Here is a 26,617-nt window from a genome sequence, read left to right as displayed (position 1 = left end):
TTGGCTTGGCGTTGGGAGCATAACTTTATGCTGGACTTGGGTTTGTGATCAGGCTTATGGACGGTACAGTAACTTTGAAGATACCTGTCGATGGTAGGTCCATATCTCCTCCGATCGACTGCTCTTGTTAGGTGCTCGTAGAAAAGCTGGTCGTTCTAGGATAGTTGCAGAAACACTTCGAAATGTAGCTAGTTTCTTATAAGTGTCAACCAATTATTGGTGTCATGCAAATGCTTTGCAACTGCCGACTCACGACCTGATCTCGTGAAGTGGCGGTGGCCTTTTACCAGCTGTATTGACCTCGAGGATCTCAAGCAGTAATCTCAAGAATGCGTCTGATGAAGTATGTCATGTATTGCCGTTTATGTTTCGATAGAAGAGTGGTTATGCGAGCTTGAGGTGAAGTCCGGCCAACGTCGTTTTGACGTCACGCGGACAGATCTTTTGCACTTACCTACTCTGGTCATGCTCACCATCTTGTCTTGACGGCATCTTTGAACATCAGCACAGTTGTTTCATTCGCTGGATGAGTTCTTGCTTGACCGCAAAGGAGAAGCGAAATTGAAACCCGGGCCTTGGAGAGGGGGTCATGGCATTGCGTCCACCAGGCAAGACACGGACGTATACATGACTTGTTGGAAGTGAACATCCGAAGTCTAGCTCCAGCTTCTGAAGTAAAACTCGACACGTAGGGGACATCCAGTGGCTTGTGTGTCAGGCCATGTCTGAGCAGGGCAAACGCCGTCAAGTAAGCGACAGAGTAAAGGCATCAAGAAAGTTCCAGCCGGGTATCACTATCAGCAACATCTCGAGTCCGATCTGAATGAGCTCAGCTCGCATTTGGACATGGTAGATCTGGTGGTTGAAAACAACGGCGTAAAGAGTTGACAAGAGATAGAGGTAGGTAAGTGGGGCGACGCCGATTTTGAGAGAACATAACACGCCCTAGGTGTTCGCGCGGTCCGTCAAGTTAAATATTTGGAGTCGAGGTGCAGAGGATACTCTTAAGAGCTAAGTCGTGTCGTGCGTGTACCTGTCGGGACGCACAACATCTGAGACAGTCGAAGCAACGTCCACAAAGAACCATCCTGACATCTTCTTCGAAGCAGTCGTCTGCACACGTTCGGATTATTGACAGAACGCAATCCGCAAGTTTTCCTACACTCGACCAACATGGATGCCAATATGCCGAATTTTCCGTCGCAGAAAACACAGGAGCCCAATTGACGCGACCGACAAACAACACGCAAACCGATCCCGCGACTACGCTCCAAGCTCCTAGCAGGCTTTCCCGCCGTGCGCTCATTGTCGCGACTAATCATAGACGTTAGGATGTTACAGCGTCTGCGAGTCAAGGTGAATGGTATGCTTGTCTCCGGCAAGCAGTATCTCACAACTCGACTGGCCACCACTCTTCGAGAGTATGCAGAAAGCAAGGTAAGCCTACAGTCTCTGATCACGAAATTCACCACCAGGGCTGACAGCAACAAGCTGGCAGAGCAGTCCGAGCAACTACGCCTACCAAAATTCGGAGCGCACAATTCAGATGGACCTCCAACTTTCAACTTCGGACACAACGAGGGGACTCAACAAGCTCTTCACAATGCTCTGGACGTGCTGAAGGATGCGCTCAGTGCGAAAACTGGTTCCAAGGTAGCATCTGGTGTCTCGTTCCGTGATGTTGATCAAGACCACCGAGGTCACATGTTTGAGCCTGAACATGCATTGATCTTCGACAGAACAATCTCGCAAGCCTTACGCCAGCGCTCGTCTCTCCACGACACGCAACCCTATCGACAGCGCATATCATTTGATTCTCGCCCGCAGACAGACGAACAGCCCACATCTGCCGCAGACCTGGACAACGACAATGCGTCACTTCTGTCTGATTCCGATGCCGAGACACAGCCTGAAGATGATGCATCTCTTCGACAAGAAGTCGTCAAGCTCCGCCAAAAGAACGTCTTACTTGAGGTCGAGTTACTCGGATCCCAACAGGATCTCCGGCTACTGCGCCTCCATGCGATAGGTCTCGAGAATAGATTGGCCTTGACGCAATTATCTATGGCTAGTCTGAGAGATCAGATACAGCATATATCTCAAGCACAAGAAGAGATGTCGAAGAAGCTACACACAGTCGTTAATCAGACGGAGAAGGTCCCAGCAGAATCACAGTCAAAGCTAGCATTTGTGTTGAGCTGGAAGTCTCGCAACAGGAAAGGGGGTATCTGAGAAGCAGAGAAGGATCGTCTGTGGAGCAATTTGAAAGACAACGGTTATGTAGCAAACAGCGGTGAGCAGCCGCGTTAGAAGTACTAGACTTTCTTGAGAATGCACAGAATCTCCCCTCTCAAAATCTTTAGCTGCGGACTTTACCTTAAGCCAACCCACTATTCTGTATAGAGACCAGTACTCAGGTGTCAGATTGACAAAAATATCAGTCCTGCAGCGAGTCGAGTCATGCTTGGCGAAGTTTAGCCTGTGAACTTGGACATTACGATCTGCCTGACACATCCGTCAAAAACACATTTCCTACACGCATATCTTCAAAACACAACTCAGACTCTTAAAGTTCCTTCACGTACTGGAACAGAGTTGATGAATAATGGACTCTCTACCACAGGAGATCTTGACCAAAATCATTCCACTCCTCAAAATCGACCAAAGTCGAAAGCCACAACCATTATTCGACACATCACTCGAAGATCAACAAAAACAAGAACAAAGACAACATCAACTCGCCCCTTGTGCGACTATTTCTCGAACTTGGCAATACGCAATAGAGCAATATACCTTCTCTCGCCTCTCCATCTCCTCGGATGAACTAGATCTTTTCCATTTCGCTGTCGTCAAATCGCCACATCGACATCGCCGTGCGGCACTAAAACGTATTGATTTCAGCGTACGTCTTCCGGATTACGACGACAATGCTTGCGCTCGCTTTGAGAGATGGAGAGATCTACAAGCCAACGACGAGGCTTTCAGTAAAGCAATCACTGGACTTTTCACATCATTGACAGCACTTGACACAAATGATGGCTCAAGACCAATTGAGTTACATCTAGCAGACTCTTACTCATCCATGGACACCATTCGTCGCAACAAAGCAAATTTGGCAAAAGACAGAGAAGCTGCAGCTATTGGACAGAGAAACAATCTATTCGAGCTTCGCTATCGAGATTCATATCTCGAGTTACTCCAGCCGAAAAATTTACCATTGTTGTACAATGTCACTTCATTGACGATCGCCGGCGACAAAGCACGGAAATTGGCACCAGCAGTCGCAATCAGTATCATAGCAAAGTTGCCGAATCTCGTCGACACAACTCTCTCATTCTCGGATATGGAGAGGAAGCGGCCGCAGTATCGAATCCAACTGCGCTCTGATTTTATCAGGCAGTTCAAATGCATAACCATATCCAGGCATCTGAGGAAGTTTGTGCTATCGTTGAGGCACACTGCACCTGCCAACCAGAACTTTGTCAATGCGGATATTCGTGGTGGTGTCTATCCGGGCCACACCGATGACTTGTCCGTAGTGCTAAGGAGGTTTTCCCAGGCGACGCTTAGTCTGACTCATCTCATACTGAAAGGACCAATCTGTGTAGGTCCGGAGCTCTTTCGAGGCATTGGCGGGGAGGTTATGCCAGTGTTTCAGCAGCAATGGCGAAATCTCAAGACATTCACCGTGGAGCTCAGTGCAGTACGACCTGACGGCGGCTGGTACACAGAATTGGACCCTGTCCGGAACCCCGACTCCGACACTGATGAAGATGAGGATCCAGACTTGGACGTGGATGACGATACACGAAGTCAATCCCCCACACCAAGCTACGACTCCAACGACTCTTTCTTCGCCTCAAATCCCTTACCGCCAGACAACTATGGTTATGAGGACGAAAAGCGCCACGCACGTCTCAACGGCGACGCGCCCTCCTCTACCTTCCGAATGAAACCAACTCCTGAGCTTGAGGACTTCTTTACAGCAGCTGCCTATGCGGCCAGTTGTATGACATCACTTCGGCGGATGGAAGTGGCTTTGGCGATCCCACGTTGCGGTCGAACGAACGGTCGGCGACAGAAGATTGGATTTACATATATGGCTGCTGGTGTGAAGGGCGGACTGAAAGACGTGGAGAGTGAAAGGGTCGGTGGGAGGTTGATATGGGACGCACCCCAAGGTTGGCGGATGGGCGAGAGATTGCAGGACCAGTGGCAGTCCGTCCTGGGTGGAGATAGTATCGTGAGATACACAGAGTGGTAGACAAGAGCTCATCCCTCCGTATTCACCGGACCTTGCCCGAGTCTCTCGCGCGTACCAAAGCCATACGCTGGGCGACCTCCACTTCCGTCCTGATAGTAGCACTCAACAGACCAGCAGCAATAAACTCCAGTGGGTTAGGATAAATACGCCCCTCCTCATCTGACGATGTTTTGATTAAGTCCGCCTGATACAATAGAGTTTTGACATTTTGTCTTTGCTCTCTGGTCGCTAGAGCGGTATAATACTTTGTGGTAAGCTCCTCGTAGGCGCAGACTGGCGAAAACTTGCATGGCTACCAGGACACTCTCGGCTGCAGCATTTGCACCATTACGGTACTTGACTCGAGGAAGAAGTTTTGAGAGTTGAAGAGTGGACAATGGCCCTTTCGTCGATATATCTGCGTGCTGCGCCATTCGTAAAGGTATTGGAGGCTACGTTGTCGGGGCCTGGGATGCTGTTGAGGTAGTGTATAGCATCTTCGCGGAGCTGCCCGTGCATGGCGGCGTCGAGCGAGTCCGACATGATTGAGATTGTGTAGTTGAGATATGAGAGTGGATATTTGGGTGGCAGTGAGTTGAATAGCACGTCGAGATCAGTAATCACCTCGAGCAGGGATGAGCTGCTACTGCGTCAGCACCTGCCAGGTTTGCACGTGGCAGCTTCCTCAATCAAGCACTGGCCAAGCGTTGATATCTTGAGCTCGCAGCAGTGGAAAGGTGGAAGTAAAATGGTCGCTCTCGACATCTTTGAAGACAGAAAGGGACTGATGTCAACGAAAAGGACCATACCAAAGGCCTTCCATGTCATGAATGCTAGATTAAGTAATTGTAATTGTACAAAGTGCCTGCTTTTTCGTTTTGCTTCAAGCCTCGCTCTCGATGCCAGTAGCCCTTTCATGATGCTCGAAAATTCCGGAGATGCGATCTTGCAAATGCTCAGCCTTGTGCTTCATCCACCACATTGTCCTCGCAGACTTGAACTGCATAACACCCCTATGCCTGCGATTGATTTGCTTGCTATTTTCGCGATATTCGTGGTAGCTGTCTATAACATTTCTACTGCCATCATGACCTCTTTCTTCTTTATCTTGGTCTGTGCCAGTGGTGAGCTTTGAGATGCTGTGCTTGCGCTGATGCGAGAGTTTGCGCTTTATGCGATCGCGATGGGAGAGGTGGCCGGACTCTGTCTCGGTATCGGAGTCTGAGGATGACGAGTCTGCTGATTCGCCGGAGCTGTCGCCTTCAGCGTGTGGACAACTGCCACCGTTCGCCCCCGTTGTGTCCGAGACCTTGTTTTTCGATTCATTTTTGTTTTTGACAGCGTCAGGGTCATCTTGTTCGTTATTCGTCATTTGGAATCTTGCTGTTTCCACAACCTCAGTGACATCGCTGAGATGCTTGTCGTGTTTGGCAAGTCGCTTGTGGTATCTGCTCAATCCTCTGCAGAACTTGAGTTTGAAGTTAATTTCACCTACTTTGTCGCCGTAGGACTCGAGTTTGCAGGTCGTAGCTCGTTTCAGATCTCCCTTCCAGACTGGTAGGGTCAAGGAGACATCTTCGTTGTCTGCAATGTCGCATAGCCAGAGGACGGCGAAGCCAGCGGTCTTATCGCGGAGAGCAGCATCTTTGCGGAATTGGATCACTAGGCAGCTAGCATAACGGCGACGGACACCCAGGTGAACACCATTGTTATGGCGGCTCACCCAGGCATGTTTATCCTTGTGTGCTTTCATATGTGCCACGGTGACGGAAGTCTGGATCTTCATGCGACAACCTTGGAGTTCCGAGGGGAAGTTGGTGCTCGCTGTTATGCGAGGGTCGACGACCAAAGTACCCCAATCCCAACCGAGCATTTCTTTGGGCAGGTGACTTTCTACTGCACGGAAGACCATGCTGACGCGGATGCGACCATAGCCTACACCGCCATACAGAGGATATGTGTTGTTGACTTGAGAGCGTTTGCTCATAATGTCGACCAAGGGCAGCCTCACGATACCCATGACAGGATCGTCTTCATGCACTCGAGCATCTCTGACGACAATGTAAACCTCAGCGGTCCTCCAGTCACGCACGAAGCGCTCAGTGCCTGCGTTGAAGAAAGGTTTGGCGTTCTTGGGCTTGACACGTGTACGGTAGATCTTTTGGTGATTAAGAATGATATTGCAGTAGCAAGACGGAAGCTCGTCGCCCTGTTCTTCGAAGCCGCTTGGCTCTGGTTCGTCATTGTAGCGTGCCGCATTGTGGTGAGCACGCACTTCCAGTCCGGTAGCCTCATGAATCTGGATGGCCAGAATACCGCTGGGGCAATCGGGAAGAGGTGGTGCAGAGATGATCATCGCATCTTCGACTTCTTTGTACTGCTGCAGTTTTAGCTGTTCGGTCTCTCTGCTCTCATCTTTCTTGGCTTCACGAAGCTTGCGATTAGCAGACTCCTCCACCATCTTCTCAAGTGCATCTCGGGATCGGATTTCCGGCTCTTCTGTTTGTCGCTTGAGTTGCTCTTCAACAATGTGTGCCTTGGGGAAATAGCCAACACTCCATTCGAGCTTGCCAGGTAATCCTTCACCGGCATGTAAAGCCTTGAAGCCGTCAATGCGATCGGACATCTTGCCTCTTGTCTCCTCATTACGCATCAACTCCTTGAGGTCCATCTCTATACGACCGAGATCGTCATCTGCAGTAAAGCGATCAGAGTCCCAGAGCTGGATGCGAAGTCTCTCGTCCACATTCAACTCATCAGCTGTGACCAGAATGAACGCAGTTTCTTCCCAGTGCGGATTCATCTCTGAGAGGATAACGCGAGTTGACCACAATGGCTTGACAAATTTGGCCCAGCCTACAGAGACGTATGGATCAGCGGAGCCATCTCTGACCAGCGGGATACCAGGGTCCCCTTCCTTGAATTCGAAGGCACGTTTGATCCTTGCAACAATCACACCTTTGGCTCTAGTATCCTTCTTGAAGTCCTCGCCGGCGATCATGTCTTGGAGGTTGATAGTCATACTCTTGGGTGCAACATACTCAGCCATAGCAGCATCGACTGCAGTTTGGACGAAGTGCGAGATGACTGGCAGATTCATGATGTTGAGACCTTTTCTAGTAAGAGGTGTGCAAGCGACGTCTACGTTGGGTTGCCCGAGCAGAGTGAAAGTGCACAGGGCAAAGAATGGCGGATCCGGAGTAAGCTGTAGTCTGCAGCGCATGATACCAACAAAACCTCTTAGGTCAACGTAGACTGGTATCTTGATGTTACCAGGCAGATAGAAGGAGATGTACAGATGTGCATGCTTTGCCCTGTCGTGGAATTTCTTGGATGTGCTCCGTGTGCGGTAGGCGAAGGCGACCTCCAAGTTAATGAAATCACCCTCTTCAGCTTCCATACCTTCGGCAATCTGCTTGTCATCCGCTTCTTCCTGTACCTTTGACTTCTGAGGGCCTTCTTTGTGGTTTAGATCCTGGGCTTGGTCGGGTGATGCGTTCTCCTCCCTTTGCCATTGACCAGGTACACTGCGGTCATTGTGCCCATCTTGAGGCGCTGGACTGAGTTTGCCATCTGCGCCTACTGAACGAGCAGCAGCACCAGTAGGCAACCAGCGCACTCCTAAAATACGGATAGACTCGCTTCCCTGACCAAGATCCTCGATGCTGACCATACGAACAATAGATGGAAGCGAGGCTTGCATGACATCCTCAAGTGTATCTGCCAAAGAGATGAAGAGGTCGGGATTGACGAGAGGCCAAAGGGATGTCAAGATATTGTTGAGCCATTGAGTGGACTCCTCCTTGCCGTCATGACCTTTCGCGGCGTGCTTGTCGGCGTGCCATATCTCCTCTTCCCACAGTCTGTGGACTTGCCTATCGGTCCACTTCTGGATCCAGAGTATGACAGCGACCACGAGAGCGGCGACCATGATGGTAGCGAAGCCACTCGACACATATGGCCAGAGGAAAGACCACGAAACACCAGCGAGCGCATCGTTGCGATCATGGAAGAAAACAGCGATGGTTTTGTAGAGGCCAATGCCAAGGAAGACGGCGACGACACCAATCGTGATTCCTAGCTTTTGTATCTTGTTCATTCGGTTTCGGATCTCGTCAAAGTCGGGCGGAGGGAAGAGGTTCTCGAGCGCGGCATGATGTCCTCCGATCTCTTGTGTCTCATTTTGCAGCGTGTCCTCGCTCTTCCTCTTGTTGGCCACGCCGGTAGCTGACCTGGACTCGGAGCCTGGTGGCCCCAGATTCTCGGGCACTCTCTTAAGATCGCCAGGTTGCAGGTCGTGGATGCGGACAGGTAGATGAGTGACTGGATCGGTCACCTCACGGTAGGCACGCTCTCCCTTACGTTTACTCTTGCCTAGAGCTTTGCGTCGTGTCTTTGGGTCCTGGTCTTGTACGGGAGCTTCAGACGTGTCCTGGGTCAGATCTGAAGGGTCGTGCACACCACCGCCAACAAGCTTCTTTTTCAATTGCTGTGAGCGGTCCTTCTTCTCGTGTGCCGGATTGTCGAGGTCCGAGTTGTCAGAGTCGACATCGCTTTGCTCTCTGGAATAGAGGTATCTGTTCGCAGTATCTTGGTCCTCTTGCTTGTCCTCCTTGCCTTTGGGCGGTGGAGATTCATCGTCGGCGTTTGCGCGTCGTTTCTCCTTCTCCTCTTGGTACTTTTGTATGGTCGGGATAGGACGATGGGTGCTATACGGCGCCTTGTATCGGCGCCGGTCGAGTTCGTCATCTGTAACCGTCATTGAATGTCAGAGCGCGACCGTCAAGGTGCGAGGGGTCCAGCCCAGGAGACCCAAAGTCAAGTATGCGTGTATATATATATGCAAAGAATAGCACGGAACGATTCCCGAGTCTTGCTCAAGGGAAGAAAGAAGAGTAGAGAAACAGAAGCGATTGATTGCTGTCTACCCCATTGACGACGTGGAAGGAAGGCTTTGGTACATGGCTCTTTTCCTGCTTTTGCGATTTCAGTTACGCGCCTGGATCCCCTCACCTCGCCCTCAGGTAAACTGACGTCTTGTGAGCGGCTCCGAACGGATCGCCAACGGCACCGCTCACGCCTTTTGTCTCGGCGCCCTTGGAATCGAGTTGGAAGAAGTCAAAAAACCTGGAAGCTTGCAAAAGCGTGGCCTGCTCTCCGGCTTGGCATCCATCGACCGCGCGTCAAACTGCCCATCTTAGGTACTCTGAGTAAACTCTCAAGAAACGACCGGTGCGACGACCATTTTTTCTCAAAGAGCCTCAAAGTCAAGCTTAAGCTGACTTGAGACCTCGGTCACTCTGCAAGCGACATGGTGATGGACGCGTAAGCAAGCTATACCGACACAATGTTATATATTGCCTTCATCGCGAGCGATCCCGGATAGAGTGCTGATTGCTAATGATTATTGACACGAGGTATCGATGCAAGTGGCCTTTGATGACCAGCACAAATGTGCCTAAGCAATCTGACCCAATGCGCTGTCTGCACAACCATTGCTTGATAGAACCCTGAAGAACTCGAAGAAACATCACTCAGGACGTACTTGAGCATTCAGCACAGCATATCGGTGACCTTCGAAGGATGCGGCACGTCATTGGTGCTAATCGGCCAACCTCATGTCCGAGGCCTATCTGATCGGCCAAGTACAATCGTTCACCACGCCTCTTCTGCTAGGAGTAAAATCTCTTATCCAAGGACCGATCTTGAGGACATTCCTGAACGGGCGTTCAAAGTTGTAAAAGCCTTTTGTGAAGAGAACATGCCTGATCTTCTGGACCTGGAGCTTCAACGTGGAAGGCTGTGTCCGTATACTGATAGTATGGATAACTCTTTTTTGATCTCTTATGTACCTGATCAGCCGGGGTTGATGGTTGCGAGTGAAGGCAGCGGGCATGGGTTCAAGTTTCTGTCTGTGCTTGGAAAGTATGTTGTTGATGTCGTTGAGGGCAAAGAAACTGAGTGTACAAAGATGTTTGCCTGGAGAGATGTGCCAACAGGCAAGAACAATGGACTAGAGGAAGGAGAGCAAGGATGGAGGATTCTAGACAAACAGAAGTTTGTGCGAAAGGGTGCTTGGAAGTTGCAAGTGAGTCAAGGCTGTGTGGTGCTTACTCTATGTATCTCACAAGGTTTCTGTAAGACCGCAGAATCTCAGCGGTACATGTGTATATAAATACACCGAAGTCTTGAGGGTGGTCGCAGATATGTAATTGACAAATGAAGAAGGTACAAAGCAGGGCTTAAAGATCACACGAAGCCACATGTGAACTATCCATTTTGCTGGCTACAGTTATACATCCTCTGCATCCCATTCGACTCCTCCTCACTTTGTGCCTGGTCCCGCATCTCCTGCCCTGCCTCTTTCAACAGCCCAGTCCAATCCAGCTGCTCCTCCAGCAACTCCAGAAGAGCACCTTCATCTTCCCACTGCCATTTCTCATCAAACTGCTTCGGGTCGCTCAAGTAAGCCTTTAAAGAGGACACACCGACAAGCACAAACAAGCAAGGATTCACGTAAAAGGCGTTCAGCCAAAAAGCACAAAAACGTTGCACCGAGCGGGAATACGAACTCGCAATCTCCCAGATGTTCCGAAACCTGTTCACAGTCTACGACCCAGTCCGTAACCTCCAGGCACAGACATACTCGCCATCGCAAGTCTCTGGGGGGACCATCCCACTGGGCTATCGATGCTTAGGGAAGAATAGTCAAGCATTATGGTTATAGAGGTCGAGGTGAGGATGTGCAAGAGGAAGGAGGAAGGATAGTGGAAAGAGGGCAAGAAGGCTCCAACAGGACTTCCTGAACACCAGCGAACGCAACAGCTCATCCCACCAGACGTATCGTAACAGCAACTCAACGCGAGTATTGAAACACAAAGGATAGAGCACCTGAGCAAAGCGCATGTAGGCCAAAAGTAGTCATCAACATATGCTATAGACAAGATTTTACCACATTGATCCATTAGAGCAAAGCGTTCTCAAAAAAGATTGACAAGTAAAAAACAGGAACAGAAAAACTCCCAATGCTTAATCCCCGGTTTGGAAAGACAAAAAGACTCCCCAAATATGCAAAAATTGTCTTCCCCTTTTCCTTCTCGATCTTCTTACATGTTTGCTAATTCAAAGTCAATCTGTTGGTCCAGGAATGCTCTCTTTTGGGGGTCCAGTTGGACCTGGAGACGTTGCTCTGTAAGCACCTTGAGTTGCTTCTTCGTCACTTGGTCCAAGTCAACGTCTCTCAAGCAATCTCTGACCGCATCAACAATCTGGCCGTCGGTGATTCCCTGTGTTTGGAAACCGGGAAGACCGAATGTGCTGGCAGCACGAGATGGAGCCTGCGAGAGCGGACTGCGAGATCTAGGAGGGAAGCCAGCGGAAGGAGGAGGTGAGAGCTTGGGCGAGAGCAAGTCGGGCTGGGAGGACAGGTATTGGTTGCTAGGATTGCGAGGGAGGCCGGGCGAGGCGTCGCTCATGTTGCCCATAGACATGAGACGTGAGTTCTCGTTGGCGCCAGGCATAGTATCTGTGAAGCGCGAGTAGCTAGACATGCGGTTGTATGCGTTGTAGGGGCCAGGAGATTGGGTAGGTGGGCGGTAGGACATATTGTTGTTCGGAAGACCGGTGAGAATGGTGGATGCCGGATGGACAGATGAGTAGACTGAGCGAATGTCATCCATCTCGTAGCCTCCATTATCTTGGAAAGGTGAGAAGCCCATCTCCTTCTCTTGAGCGACCATGCCGCGGCGGCCAGGGAGTTGGTTCTGGTAGGCATAGTCGTCCCAGCGCTGCAGAGGAATACTGCGAGGATCAAATTCTTCGGCGTCCACGGCAATGACTTGCTTAGCACCAGTCTCTCCAATGACAATACGGGTGTTACCCCATGAGAAGTCATCCTGCTTCCAGAAAGAGTAGACGGGCAAGACGAAGGAGTAGAGAGGGTAGGCGGCCAAGTAGCAGATCATCCATCCAATGTGTTGCCATTGTCTCTTTGCAATGAAGATGACAGCTTGCAGACCGTACACACCAGCCAACATGATGATCGAAATCAAGGGGAATTGACCGCCAGTCGATGCCGTGACAATGAGGTAGACGAGGTAGACGACGGTGGCCGGAAGAATGACAGTACCGAACAGATCGATGAAAACGACGAAACGCATAGAGAAACAACAGAAGCCGCACATATCCTTGATCAGCATGAGTTCAGCCAAGTTGTGAATGGTCGAGTTAATCCAGCGACGTCTCTGAGAAAGAAGAATGCTCCATGTCTCGGGCGCAGCAGTTTGGGCGTATGCGTCAGGAATAAACTTGAAGGACATGGTAGGGAAGTTCTTGGTCATCAGAGTTGTCAACCAACGATCCTCACCAAGAGACAACAAGTTCTTCTTGTGCAAAGTGTCGACGTTGCAGTCACTGTATTCTTCAATGACAGCATCAGCGATAATAAGAGGTTTGCCCTTGTCTGCTGTTCGAAGACGGTACATGGTGAAACTGTGGAAGTGTTAGCTTTGTGAAATAGAAACACCAGAATACGTATGACTTACCATCCAGGAAGACAAGTGACACTGCCGAATAAACTCTCGAAAGCTTTTGACAAATGATGCGAGATGTAGTATTCGTAGACCTGGATCATGGTAGTCCAAGACTGTTCTTCGTTTTCCAGACTGGTTTCGCCACAGATACCGGCAATCTTGGAGTCGTTTGTACAAGCAGCAACCAGGCGAGTGAGAGAGTCTTCCTTGACTAGAGTATCCGCATCGACCATGAAGAGATACTCGTATAGTTCGGGGTCCACACCGATGACATTGTTGATCTGATGGAACATTTCCAGCTCAAGAGGCGACATAGGAGAGCGGTGGTGTACTCTGTTGAGGAAGCTCATGAGCAGAATCTGCGAGTCACGCTTACCACGGTTACCGGGCTTAGCCTTGGCCTGCTCGGACTCTTTACCGCACTTGACGACAACAATGTAAGGAACGACGTTGCCTTCAAACTCGTAGAGACCAGAGTAAACCTTTCCGTAGTTCAGTTGTTCTGCACCAGCACCGATAGATTTGAATGGAAGAGCAGGAGGATCAATCTTGGGATCGACACCGAGGATATCGAGGACAATCTTGGGCGTCGGGCGGTCGTTACCTCCACCAACAATCATTCCATCGCAAATAACACAAATGAGCTTTCTCTTGTTGTCGTATGCCAAAGACGTGAGCGAGTCAAGACCCTTTCTAAGATGGTCCTCACCCTCAGTGTAGGCAGGGACTTGACAGATGACAAATTTGTCCTGAGGGCTTGGACGAGGCTTGGAGCCGAACTGGAGAGCAGCCAAAAACTTGACCACGATGACAGTACAAAGAATGATGGTGAACGAAAGCAGAATGTAGTTGTTGACTTGACAACGAGCGGATTGTCTGAAGTCGAGCTTGCCGCTGTAGAACATGTTGTCCAGACATTGAGTGATTTTAGACCGGTTTTGAGCATCGGGGAACTTTTCCTCAAACTCTGACTTGATGTTAAGACCAGGGTTACTCTGAACCATGGCCGTGAACTCAGATGGGAAGAATGCATAAGTGGCGAGATTGTTCATCAGGTCAAGAGTGTGGAAGTAGTCGGTCAAGTCGTAGATCTTGTTGTCAAGAGTAAACCAGTAGTGGTTGAGGTCTGAACCTTCGCTCTTGACCTTGCTCTTCTTGACGACCAAATCACCCTTGTAGAACTCTTTCATCTTGGGCAAGAACTTGTCGCCGTACCAATCAATACTATGCAGAGCCGTAGTGTTGTCTGGAGTGGCTATGGGACCTGAACTGTGCATGGCTTGCGGATATTCCAGGGTGGTGTTGGAAGTCAGTGAGATGGATGTGCTAGTGACTAGATTCGGGCAAGCAACGGTAAGAGGAGGGACAATGTATCCGCTGACATCAGTGCCACCGAACGGTTCCATGGCTTCAATAGTCGTTTTTGTGACTCCATCACTGTGCTGAGTCTTGTGGAATTTGGTGAGGTCGTAGACACGGCCGTGATGACTGACATAGTAATCATTGGATGCCGCATGGTAGCCGACTTCCTTGGCGTTCCAGGCTTTGTCGTAGTTGGGACACAGCAATTTGCCAAATGCGACAATGTAGAAAACGACAGTGGCGTTAATGATGAAGATGATGATCATGAGAGCAAGTTTCTCTCTCCATGCTTGACGAACGTCGGGACGCTTCATGCGACCGATGTATCGGAGAGCAGGCGAGGGAACGTAGAAGGTCAAAGCCCACACAGTCCAGACCCAAGCTTTGCGACTGAAAGTGATAGGTACCTCTGTAATGACTTTGGCGTCACCGTCTTCGATCTCGCCGTAATACGTCACGTCGCCATACTTGTCATCGCCCTTGACACCAAGACCGTAATCTCCGGGGCGGCCTTGCATAGTCGGGGCTTTTGAGGGTGCGATGGACTTAGCTCCGAGTTGACTTCTGCTGGCAAAGCTCTGGTTGCGACTGAGGAAAGGGTTGCTAGGGTTGTCGTGGTAAGGCTGTTGGTAGAACCCGTCCTCAACCATTGGAGTGGACACCTGGTATTGGCCACCAAAGGGTCCAGCAGCGTCCATTGAAGGATCCATGGGCTTCAGATCAAGCATACTTTCGGCCTCCCACCAAGGGGCTTCGCGAATCCAGATTCTCTCATGGCCAATGACAACTTCTCCATTGCTCCAGCCACGTTCCATGACCCAACTTTCGACACCGTCACGGCCAAGCTGGCAGCCAAGGCGTGCATAGCGCTCCTGGAACTCGTTGATATCGAAATCGGCAGTGTAGTCGAGCTTCTTGTTGCGATGGTTGGCCCACTCAGGAAGTCTCCATGAGCGGATTTGACTAGAAACCGATCCAGCGGACCATGGGAAAGTGTTGGGTGCGTGGTTTGCAAGAGATGCTGGGGACTCGTCGGTGGGATGAAGCGCGAGCTGGAACCAGACACGGCTACTTCCCAAGACGTTCATAAGGTTGAAGCGACCAGCTCTACCAAGCTGAATGCCCTCACCTTCGGTTGGGTACAAGAGACGTCTCAAGAAACTGTCGGCTTCTGTCTCGACACCAATCTTCTCGAGGAGTCCCTCTCGGCGGTCAAGTACCTCTTCGCGCTCTCTTGTGGCCACATGGCCAGGAATCTCAAGCTCTGCCGCGTTGACATCGACGGCATCCTTCATCTCTTTCATGATCGATGTACCGACATGGTAGGAAGGTACTCCATCCTCCTTCATCTCGAGATTGATACCAGTCGAGTCGTCGAAAACAGTGCGTAAAGCCATTGCTTTGCCCATGGCGACGCTAGGCAAGTCGAGAATGGTCAGGTTGACGGTATCAGCACCCTCCTCACCTGGAGGTGGGGTCAAAATGCCTCCAGAGTTCTCGGTGTCACTTCCGCTCGAAGAGTTGACGAGGCCGCCGTTGCGAAGCTCCATACGAATGGCTTCGTTGGCGCGAGCGACAACCCAGTCGACCAGGGCCTCGTAAATGGCAGCCATCAAGGTCTGGCGTTCCATAGTATCGCACTTCTTGGTCAAGACTTCAGAGTCCAAGTCGAGCAAGTCGGCAACTTCTTCGCAGACGTTCTCCAGAATATCCTCATCGACTAGGAACCCCATGGTCTCTCCAAGCTTTAAGATGGCAGCCACGACCGAAAGCAAGTTTCTGAGAGCAGCACCTTTGATACCAATCTCTTTAAGCGAGGCACGGAAGTCATCTGCAGCGGCTGCATCATCGGCGGTGGGGAGGTACAACGGAGGGGTGTATGTGTCGGTCTTCTTCAAGAGGGCATAAGCCTTGGGCTCTTGCAGATTCAAAAACTCCTTCTCGGCGGGCGAGGCACTCGCCAATAGATAGTAGAAGACATCGAATGCACGGTAGCCAATCTCAGCTGGGACGTCGGTGAGGCCTCTTGCAACATTGGTTCCAGATGAAGAGAGGCTTAGCGAAGCACCTGTCAACTCTCCCTCGAGATTGAGGTTGAGGACAGCTGCCAGACCGTTGTGCTGTGCTGCCGAGGGGTTTCGTGGTGTGACTGAGTGGAGGAAGGGGCGGACTGCATTCAGGGCAGTGTATAGAGTCGAGGGTACGGCAACGGGTAGCGAAGAGAGGAAAGGGACAAGTAGCGAGGGTGTGGATTCGTGGAGAGAGCTGCCAGATGTGTTAGCGATGCACGACTGGAAGCTGATACATATCGACTCACCCCAAGACGATGCAGCCGTCCTCTGCTCTTCTCCGAGCGTGTTCCCATGCACGCTGGCCCAGTTCAGCATCTACTGTGCCTCCTTGCCTGCCGTCAGGGCCAGTGATCATGGTGGTGACCCATGTGTTGACAACAAGACTGGTGCTAGACTCGAGTGCATAGGGCTGGCTGCTGGTCCAGACAGAGTGCAGCGCATTGAGCAGCGTTGTGGTCGAGAGTTGTGCCGAGGGTTGGGCTGGTCGAGGGACATTCGAATGGTTCGAATACATCGACATGCGACTACCAGGTCCCGCCATGATGAAGATGGGATTCGAGGCGTGGCCTCTATATCAGAAATGTGGTTGTAACGAGTGTAAATGGTGTGGCAATGTGAAGTTTGACTTGTCGGTAAGCAGGAAAATAGCAATCCTCGGCCTATGAGGGGTGAGGAGATGAGCCTTGGGAACGATGGAATTTCTGGTTGTGTCGTGCAAACAAGCGAATGTCGAGGGGAGAACTAGAAGCACAGAAGACTACGACGACAGCACAGTGGACGGGCAGAAAAGACGTGAGGCAACAAAAGTGACCTGCAACTCACGAGAGAGCCTTTCGGATAGTTAGGAGCAGCGGCAAGCGGGAAAGGGTTGCGCACGGGCGAGCTAGACAACCATTGAAACGACCCGCAGAAAAGACCATCGCCACTTCATAACATTACAAGACGACTGCTTCTACATAATTTCACTCGTACCGACTCGCGCACGCTCTTCTGCCCTTTCAATTGCCAATTTTGCTGCTCCAATTCCATTAGGTTGGGGTTGATGTTGCTATTGTTGATGTTTACGATACTAAATCGGGAGAAGCACCCGTACTGGCTCTATTTTTGGGGGGTTGGGAGGGAACGGAAAAAAGTACCTTTCTTGCAGGCACAACAGGAGTCTATGAGCCTCATCCTCGCGACACGCCTTTTGTTGAGCATCACTTAAGCATCTGTCACCTGCTTTGCCAGTATTGCGCACTTCTTGAGCAGAACGCTTGCTTTGCTGTGACGCTGGTCCGTCAGGCACATGTAAGAACATTTCACACCGTTTGTTTCGATGTTTCACTCCCGGCGAGATTTCGAGATTCAGGAGTGGATTTGCCAAGATCCCCCCATGGGTGTGCTGAATGCTTTGCATCGGATAGATGGCATCTGGCCCATCAGTCGTCAACCGCATAGCTAAGGCAAACTCTCGTCTATGATGCTACCTATGCTTGAGGTGTTCGAAGTAGGTAGTGATGTTCCTTCGACACGCGTTCCCGACGGGACAACCGATGAGCGGAAGAGGGAAAGCAAAAGCGCCGCCCGTCACGCCCCTTGAGGCTTGTTCAAGTGGTTGGCTTAGCGTGTCTGCCCCGCGCGGGTTTCGTATTTTGTATTGTGACCAAACACACAGGTAATAGACACGAGCGACTTGGACTCTGTGAGTGTTTCGCTAGGTGGGAATAATGGGCATCAGCAGTATCACGTTGGAGCGGTCACGAACAGAGGAGAAACTGAAGACCAAACAGTGACCAGACACCTAGATCTGCTGGTAATTGAGATTTTGTCTGATGGGAAACGGAGGCAGGGCTGAAACGCACCGTGAAAGAGCGGCGACGGATGGCGGATGCTGGGTTCCCAAAATACCTGCGCTGCCCGATGGCGTTAGCTTTGGTAGTAGCCTTCTCTCAAACCCGTCCCTCGACGAGAAAGCCATTCCATAATCCATTCTCCTCGAGCCGCCACAGCCTCGTGTGATTTTTCCCTGTCGCGACCATACCGTACATCTGGGCTTCTGTTGTTTAATCACAGCCCACCATCAATCGCTATATCCATTCCTCACGGTCGCTTCTGTGTACCAAGTCTCTCGTTCAAAGGGGTTGATTGATATTTCGGCTAGCAGTCTGCTAGGAACTGGAGAGTAAAGCAGCACGAGGCCAATATGGCTGTTCCTGCTCACGCTCAGGCTTCGCTGCCTGCGCTTCCTGCTCATCTCCAAGATGACACGCACTTGACGGCGCACCTTGCCAGCAGGTTCCACGTCTCGCTGCCCACGGCTCAGCTGTCATCACACGCCATCATCGCCCTCAACACATACACCTCCTCGGCAAAGGGCCCGGATGGCTCAAAGGAAGGCAGCGCTATGGGCGCTGCTGAGGACCTGGCCTCCAGAGCGTGGACTCGTCTAGGATCCAGGCAGGAGAACCAGGCCGTCGTCTTTCTGTATGTGTCCATCCGTCGTTGGTGACACCAATGCCCACGTTCTTGCTAACCAGTGCACAGCGGTGAAACCGGCTCAGGCAAGACGACCCTTCGCTCCCATGTTCTGTCCGCCCTGCTCAACTACACATCGACGCCACTGTCCAACAAGCTGTCGTACGCCGCCTTTGTATTCGACACTTTGACCACCACAAAGTCCGTCACCACCCCGACCGCCTCCAAAGCCGGCCTCTTTTTCGAACTTCAATACGACACATCCTCTAGCCTCCATCCAACTCTGGTTGGTGGAAAGCTGCTCGATCACCGTCTGGAGCGCAGCAGGGTTGCCACCATCCCACCCGGCGAGCGTAACTTCCATGTCCTCTACTACCTTCTAGCCGGCACCAGCCCACAAGAGAAGGAACATCTTGGTCTCGACCAGGCAGGTCCTGCCACCAACAGACATTCGCTCGGTAACGGTGGTGCAAAGAGATGGAGATACTTGGGACACCCCAGTCAGCTCAAGGTTGGCATCAACGATGCTGAAGGTTTCCAGCACTTCAAGACGGCTCTGCGCAAACTCGAGTTCCCTCGTGATGAAATCGCGCACATGTGCGAGATGCTTGCCTGTATTCTACACATCGGTCAACTTGAATTTGTCACAACTCAGTCGACCACTCCGTCCGCCGATGACAGTGGTGGTTACTCACACGAGGGAGGCGAGGATGTTACTTCAGTCAAGAACAGAGATACTCTGCACATCGTCGCTGCTTTCCTCGGTGTTTCCGAGAGACAGCTCGAAGAGAGTCTAGGCTATCGCACAAAGAAGCTCCATCGTGAGCGCGTCACTGTCATGCTGGATCCCAAGGGTGCTAGAGACAATGCTGATGAACTTGCACGCACCTTGTACTCACTTTTCGTTGCCTACATCATCGAACGCATCAACCAGAAGATTTGCTCGGCAGAGGAAGCTATCGCTAATACTATCTCCATCGTTGATTTCCCAGGTTTCGCACAGTCTTCCTCCACTGGCTCTGTTTTGGACCAGTTGCTAAACAACGCAGCATCTGAATCTCTCTACAACTTCTGTCTGCAGAGCTTCTTCGAACGCAAGGCTGATCTCCTCGAGACTGAAGAAGTCAGCGTGCCTGCAACCAGCTACTTCGACAACACCGACGCAGTCAAGGGTCTGCTCAAATCTGGCAATGGCCTCCTCAGCATCTTGGACGATCAAATGCGTCGTGGCAAGACCGACCAACAGTTCCTAGAGAGCGTCAGGAAGCGTTTCGAGGGAAAGAATCCCGCCATTGAGGCTGGCGCCTCTACTCAGACTCTCCCTGGAAACAACTTCGCTACTCGCAATGCCAATGCTGCCTTCACCGTCAGACATTATGCTGGTGAGGTCGACTATCCTGTCGAAAATCTCCTTGAAGCCAATGGCGAGATTATCTCTGGTGATCTTATGAACCTCATCAACTCGACCTCGAACCAATTCGTCAGCGACCTCTTTGGCCAGGAGGCACTGAGTAAGGTCGTTCATCCCAAGGACCGCTCAGCTGTCGTGCAAGCTTCGGTTGCTTCGAAGCCCTCAAGAATGCCCAGTATGGCTAAGCGTACTGGCGAGCGTCCTGCTAGACTCGGTGCCATGCGACAAGACAGTGATAACGGCAAGAGAAGCGTTTCTCACACTCGCAAGGGTGAGCCTGAACAGCAACAAGGTGCCGCTGCCCAGTTCTTGTCTTCTCTGGACAACATCACCAAATCTCTCTCTGATCCTCGCACCAACCCATACTTTGTATTCTGTTTGAAGCCCAACGATCGCAGAATTGCCAATCAGTTTGACAGCAAATGTGTCCGCACTCAAATGCAGACACTTGGTATCGCTGAGATCAGTCAACGTCTGCGTAACGCTGACTTCAGTGTGTTTATGCCATTCAGCGAGTTCCTCGGGGTGGCCGAGGGCGACGTTTCTGTTGTTGGCACTGACAGAGAGAAGGCGGAGATGATCTTGGACGAGAAGATCTGGCCAGGCAATGAAGCAAGAGTCGGCAGCACTGGAGTCTTCTTGAGCGAACGTTGCTGGCGTCAGATCGCGAGAGTCAGTGATCTTGACGTGGCTCCTATCGGTATGCACGACCAGACGCCTTATGGAGAGCAGGAGGGTATGTTGTCTCCCGATCATGCACGCAATGGTCGCAATGATTCCAACCTCAATCTCCTCGGCGCCGTCACTCCTTCTCCTGGCGCATTTTACCACGATGACAAGGTCGCCGGCTACTTTGGAAGTCGTGATCTTGATGCTAAATCAGAAGCTGGTGCATCGGCCTTCCATGGAGGCGACATGTTCCAAAATCTCGAGACCCGCTCACAACTCGCTGAGAAGGGCAACGAGGCCAAAGTGGCAGCTATTGATGAGGTGCCTGTTACCGGTGCCAGAAGGCGATGGTTGTTCCTTGTCTATCTCTTCACCTGGTGGATCCCTGATGTCTTCATCCGCATCATCGGTCGCATGCCTCGTCCTGACATTCGTATGGCCTGGAGAGAGAAGGTGGCCATCAACTTCATGATTTGGCTTGCTTGTGCTAGTTTCATCTTCCTCATGATTGGTTTCCCCGCGCTCATTTGCCCAACACAACACGTTTACTCGGCTGCTGAATTGCAGTCGCATAACGGCAAGGACAAAACTGGCTATGTCGCAATTCGCGGTGTGGTTTTCAACCTTGAAAACTTTGAGTCGGTCCACTACCCAAACATCATTCCTACATCTGCTATTGAAAAGTACGCTGGAAAGGACGCAACCGCTCTTTTCCCTGTCCAAGTTTCTGCTCTTTGCCCTGGCACAGACGAGAACGGCATTGATCCAGCTGTCCAGCTCAGCTACAAGAGTACCAACTACACTGGCCAAGCTTCGGCGGTTAGCGGGACCGATAAGAATGCCGCATACCACGACTTCCGCTGGGCTACCAACGACTCGCGTCCAGACTGGTTTGCACAACAAATGAAGTACATGAATGAAAACTTCAGAAAGGGTACGCTTGGTTATACATCCAAGTATGTCAAGTCACAAGGCAAGAAGCAACAATCAATTGCTATCCTCAACGGTAAGATCTATGATTTCACCGACTACATTGCTGGTGGGCGTGCACCCAAGTACCCCGATGGATACGAAACCCCCGATACTCCCCCCAACTCCAACTTCATCGACTCGCGCGTGGTCAACCTCTGGCAGCAAAAGGCTGGCCACGACGTGACTCACGACTGGGACACCCTTGGCATGACGCTTGATCTCAAGAACCGGATGCAGATTTGCCTGGATAACCTCTTTTACGTGGCCGACGTCGACACCAGAAACTCGACAAAGTGTCAATTCGCCACCTATCTCTTGCTTGCCATCTCGATGTTCCTGATTGCGGTTATCGGTGTAAAGTTCCTTGCCGCCCTCCAATTCGGTGGTAAAAACGTCCCAGAGAATCTCGACAAGTTCATCATCTGCACTGTGCCAGCTTATACCGAAGACGAAGATTCTCTGCGTCGTGCCATAGATTCCGCTGCAAGAATGAAGTATGATGACAAGCGCAAACTTCTGCTCATCATCTGCGACGGTATGATTATCGGACAAGGCAACGACCGTCCTACACCTCGCATCGTCCTTGACATTCTTGGTGTTCCTGAGACCGTTGATCCGGAGCCTCTGAGTTTCGAGAGTTTGGGTGAAGGTCAAAAGCAGCACAACATGGGCAAGATCTACTCTGGTCTTTACGAAGTCCAAGGTCACATTGTCCCCTTCATGGTTGTTGTCAAGATTGGCAGACCTGCCGAGGTCGGAAGACCTGGTAACCGTGGTAAGCGTGATTCTCAAATGGTCTTGATGAGATTCCTAAACAGAATTCACTACAACCTACCAATGGCTCCGATGGAACTCGAGATGTATCACCACATTCGAAACATCATCGGTGTCAATCCGACTTTCTACGAGTTCCTGCTGCAAATCGATGCAGATACTGTCGTTGCACCTGATTCGGCTACACGTTTCGTCGCTTCCTTCCTCCACGACACACGTCTTATTGGTGTTTGCGGTGAGACGGCTCTTACCAACGCTAAATCTTCCATTGTCACGATGATGCAAGTGTATGAGTACTACATTTCGCATAACTTGATCAAGGCTTTCGAATCGCTCTTCGGCTCAGTCACTTGTCTGCCTGGTTGTTTCTCGATGTATCGAATCCGTGACGCGGCCTCTGGAAAGCCTCTCTTCGTCTCCAAGGAGGTTGTCGAGATGTACGCAGAGATTCGTGTTGACACTCTCCACACCAAGAACTTGCTTCATTTGGGAGAGGACAGATACTTGACTACCCTTCTGATGAAGTGGCATCCTTCTTACAAGACCAAATTCATCATGCGCGCCAAGGCTTGGACCATTGCTCCTGATAGCTGGACGGTCTTCATGTCGCAACGTCGTCGTTGGATCAACTCTACTGTACACAATCTTGTTGAGCTCACTTCGCTGTCCCAGCTTTGTGGTTTCTGCTGTTTCAGTATGCGTTTCGTCGTCTTCCTCGACTTGCTCTCAACCATTATTCAACCAGTCTTGGTTGGATATCTGGTCTACATCTTCGTTCGCATTGGACAGGATCCTACCGGTGTCTCGACGATTGCCATCATCATGTTGGTCGCTGTATACGGTATGCAGGCACTGGTCTTCATCATTCGTCGTAAGTGGGAGATGGTCGGTTGGATGATCATCTACCTCATTGCTACACCAGTCTTCTCCATGGCACTTCCTCTCTACTCTTTCTGGCACATGGACGATTTCTCGTGGGGTAACACTCGTGTCGTCACTGGAGAAAAGGGCAAGCAACTCGTTGTATCTGACGAGGGCAAGTTCGACCCAGCCAGCATTCCGAAGAAGAGATGGGAAGAATACCAGGCCGAGCTTTGGGAAGCGCAGACTTCGCGTGATGACGACGCCCGTTCTGCAATTTCCGGCGTCACCGGCGTGTCGTATGCAACCAAGTCAGCTTATCCCGGCATGGGCGGTTCCGTCTACGATTACCCACCTTCGCGACCCATGTCGACATTGGGCGTGCCGCAAGGTCCGTTCGGCAACCAGTCGCGCATCAGTCTTGCACCAAGTGAGATGGGTCTCATGTCTGGCGGTTACAGCCCAGGCTCTGTTGAGATGACGGACATGCCACTCCCAAGTGACGATGCTATTCTGGCAGAAATCCGTGACATCCTGAGCAAGGCTGATCTTATGACCATTACGAAGAAGAGTGTCAAGTCTGAGCTTGAGAGACGTTTCGGTGTACCGCTGGACGCTAAGAGGGTATACATTGGATCGGCCACAGAAGCCATTCTCAGTGGACAGTTGTAAGAAGAGAGGAAGCGGCGGTAGCATTTGCATTCGGCGGCGTTGTTCTATCTCATTGCATAATTGAGTCGATTGTTTGCAATGGGCCATCTTGTAGTTAGCTTGGGTATGTTGGCGCTTTTTCATACAAAATGTTTGATTGTTTATTTTTACCAAGTCAGAAATACGAGATGCCTCTGAGGTAATTGTTTCCTACTGCTTTGTTTTTCGTCTCAGTCCAATCATGGCTGAACAAGGAGCGACTCGCCGCCAATCGAGGGGATTATGAGAATGCAGGGCATCCGCCAATCCAGGCAGAATCTAGAGTAAGTGCGTGGCATCGCTGTCTGGATTAGATACTAAAAGCCATCACCAGGGTTATGAAGTCCGGAAACGCCTTTATCTAGCACCGCCCACATGATGATGACATTCACATGACGACCAAAGAATGAAAAGGACGAAAGAGCGTCACTTTGGCTTCAATTTGGTCGTGGTTGCCGGGAGTGCTTTCAACGGCGTTCGTGCCTCCGCGCAACCCTCAACGTCGACCAACAGTCAAGCCAACGCAGCACAACGCAACGCAACGCTCGCAGACCCTGCTTGATTTTATATTCACCACTATCACGCTCGTTTTCAATCTTCCTTCATATAACACTGTGCTCTGCGCATCCTTCTTTCCGAATAACCTTCTCTCTCAATCTTCATCAAAATCACACTCGCTAGCACACGATGAAGACCACTTCTGCTGCACTCCTCGCGCTGACCGCCGGAAGCGCTTCGGCGCAGTTCTTCGTACTCTACGGTAGAGACACTGTCGTTTCACGTATTGATCCCATCATTTCGCCTGGAGGCATCGGCATGCATGCACATGAGTTCATGGGTGCCGGTAACATTGATCAGAATTCAGATTACGACTCACTACAGAAGTCGACCTGCTCGAGCGTGGGACGTGCCAATGGTAACCCGATTATCGAGGACAAGAGCGCCTACTGGCACCCTACCCTCTATGTCAAGGCCAACAACGGCACCTACCTCAGAGTTCCCGTACGATGTTTCGCAACGCTTTTGGTAACAACACCGCTTACACATATTCTAGACCAATGGACACCAGATCTACTACATCAATGCTGGCACTGGCCAGATGCGCGAGCCCTTCGAGTTCCCCAAGGGCTTCCGTATGACCGCTGGAAACGCATACATCCGTGCCGCGCAAGAGCACACTCCTACTAACAAGGATGACATCACTCAGTGGATCTGCCACCAATCTCCTTCATGGAACCAAGGCACTCAAGGCGGCTTCCCCAAGGGTGTCACTTCTTGCTCGCAGTACCCATACTTCAATGGTGCCATCGAGTTCCCTCACTGCTGGAACGGCAAGGACTTCAACCTCAACTCTCCCTACTCTCACGTCGCTTATCCTGTTGGCGACATCAGAAACGGAGCCTGTCCCGATACTCACCCGATTAGGCTTCCTCATCTCTTCATGGAGAACAACTACGATCTGTCAAGCCTTGAGGGACAGTTCGAGGTCGATTCGTTCGTGCTCTCTAACGGAGATCCTACCGGCTACGGCTTCCACGCCGACTTCGTAAGTGACACACGCACTACTTGACCCATCGGGCATCCTCTGACATTGTATCAGTTCAATGGCTGGCAAGAAGGCGTTCTGCCTGACCTCCTCAGCGGCTCCAACGCTTGCGATTCGCACGACGTTGGCGACTGCTCTGGTGTCACTTTCGACTCGAGCATGAACTGGGCTCAGTGTACGACTACTAACAACTTCTCCGAAGATCTTGACGGTCCCCTGTCTGCTCTGCCTGGTTGCAACGCCATCACCACGGTCAACCCTGCCCCACAGTGCAAGGCTTGCGCCGTTGGCGTGGTAGGTGGACAGTGCAATGCGCCCAGTTCCATGACTACTAGCACAAAGAAGGCATCTTCAACATTCAAGACCACCACCAAGGCTGCATCTTCAACAATGCAGACCTGGCAGACAACTACCACTACCACTAGAACCGTGACTTCGACAACGACCCAGCAGTCGACCACCACTGTGACCAGCGATGCTCCCAAAAGCACTGATTGTGATTACTAGCCACCGATGGCCATCTCAAAGACGCCGATTCGTTGATCGAATGCATGAGCCTGGCCGCTAGACGTACAGGTGAGTAGGCACACGTTACTCTCGCTAACCTTATTTTCTTCCTAGGCCCTTGAGACTGCGTCTCAAATAAGAGCCCGTACGCCATTACCTTCCCGATACAATATACCCGAATCGAAGACGAATTTACACACTACCAAACCCGACCGATCCCTCGAACGCGAGCCGACGCGAGAAGAAAACTTACAGATTGCTTGTCACGCTAGATGCTTCGACTAGCGCTTTCACCAAAAACACACCAAGAACGATCAAGACGGCAGTGCGAAGGATAGATGGAAAACTGCTTTTTAATGTCCGAATACAGTTGCTGTGCAACATTTTTCTTCTGCTCAAATCCACGTGTCAAAATCAAATGAACATTCTTCTTTCCCATACCACATTTCGAAATCATGTTCTCATTCCACGTGCCATGTTCGTCGTGTCGGTGAATCTATCTTCTCTGCTCTTTCTATTCTT

General features: G+C 51.0%; 7 protein-coding genes across 7 annotated transcripts; 5 read left to right on the top strand and 2 right to left on the bottom strand.

Annotated features, from left to right (window-relative positions):
* Nucleotides 1–1,332: 1,332 nt before the first annotated feature.
* Nucleotides 1,333–2,232, top strand: AUEXF2481DRAFT_2237 (uncharacterized protein; the record flags this gene model as incomplete). The annotated part of the gene is made up of 2 exons (XM_013491172.1): nucleotides 1,333–1,437; nucleotides 1,492–2,232. 2 exons carry the CDS (start codon nucleotides 1,333–1,335, stop codon nucleotides 2,230–2,232), a joined length of 846 nt encoding a protein of 281 aa, XP_013346626.1.
* Nucleotides 2,233–2,605: 373 nt separating this feature from the next.
* Nucleotides 2,606–4,264, top strand: AUEXF2481DRAFT_26660 (uncharacterized protein; the record flags this gene model as incomplete). Its single annotated transcript, XM_013491266.1, has 1 exon — nucleotides 2,606–4,264. One exon carries the CDS (start codon nucleotides 2,606–2,608, stop codon nucleotides 4,262–4,264), a length of 1,659 nt encoding a protein of 552 aa, XP_013346720.1.
* Nucleotides 4,265–5,126: 862 nt separating this feature from the next.
* On the bottom strand, nucleotides 5,127–9,351 carry AUEXF2481DRAFT_94981 (uncharacterized protein; the record flags this gene model as incomplete). The annotated part of the gene is made up of 3 exons (XM_013491543.1): nucleotides 7,770–9,351; nucleotides 5,446–7,688; nucleotides 5,127–5,322 (listed from the first exon to the last, which is right to left on the bottom strand). Exons 1-3 carry the CDS (start codon nucleotides 9,003–9,005, stop codon nucleotides 5,127–5,129), a joined length of 3,675 nt encoding a protein of 1,224 aa, XP_013346997.1. The 5' UTR covers nucleotides 9,006–9,351.
* Nucleotides 9,352–10,004: 653 nt separating this feature from the next.
* On the top strand, nucleotides 10,005–10,418 carry AUEXF2481DRAFT_26658 (uncharacterized protein; the record flags this gene model as incomplete). The annotated part of the gene is made up of 1 exon (XM_013491265.1): nucleotides 10,005–10,418. The coding sequence occupies one exon, from the start codon at nucleotides 10,005–10,007 to the stop codon at nucleotides 10,416–10,418; it is 414 nt and encodes a 137-aa protein (XP_013346719.1).
* Nucleotides 10,419–11,349: 931 nt separating this feature from the next.
* Nucleotides 11,350–16,728, bottom strand: AUEXF2481DRAFT_46041 (glycosyltransferase family 2 protein; the record flags this gene model as incomplete). Its single annotated transcript, XM_013491459.1, has 3 exons — nucleotides 11,350–12,733; nucleotides 12,787–16,401; nucleotides 16,454–16,728. 3 exons carry the CDS (start codon nucleotides 16,726–16,728, stop codon nucleotides 11,350–11,352), a joined length of 5,274 nt encoding a protein of 1,757 aa, XP_013346913.1.
* A 1,665-nt stretch (nucleotides 16,729–18,393) lies between these two features.
* On the top strand, nucleotides 18,394–24,024 carry AUEXF2481DRAFT_2232 (glycosyltransferase family 2 protein; the record flags this gene model as incomplete). The annotated part of the gene is made up of 2 exons (XM_013491171.1): nucleotides 18,394–18,674; nucleotides 18,735–24,024. The coding sequence occupies 2 exons, from the start codon at nucleotides 18,394–18,396 to the stop codon at nucleotides 24,022–24,024; spliced, it is 5,571 nt and encodes a 1,856-aa protein (XP_013346625.1).
* Nucleotides 24,025–24,729: 705 nt separating this feature from the next.
* AUEXF2481DRAFT_26655 (uncharacterized protein) lies at nucleotides 24,730–26,095 on the top strand (the record flags this gene model as incomplete). Its single annotated transcript, XM_013491264.1, has 3 exons — nucleotides 24,730–25,044; nucleotides 25,097–25,588; nucleotides 25,643–26,095. 3 exons carry the CDS (start codon nucleotides 24,730–24,732, stop codon nucleotides 26,093–26,095), a joined length of 1,260 nt encoding a protein of 419 aa, XP_013346718.1.
* Nucleotides 26,096–26,617: the final 522 nt, after the last annotated feature.

Source organism: Aureobasidium subglaciale (assembly GCF_000721755.1).
Source record: "Aureobasidium subglaciale EXF-2481 unplaced genomic scaffold scaffold_3, whole genome shotgun sequence".
Classification (NCBI taxonomy): Eukaryota; Fungi; Ascomycota; class Dothideomycetes; order Dothideales; family Saccotheciaceae; genus Aureobasidium; species Aureobasidium subglaciale.
This window is presented reverse-complemented; position numbering and strand designations above follow the sequence as displayed.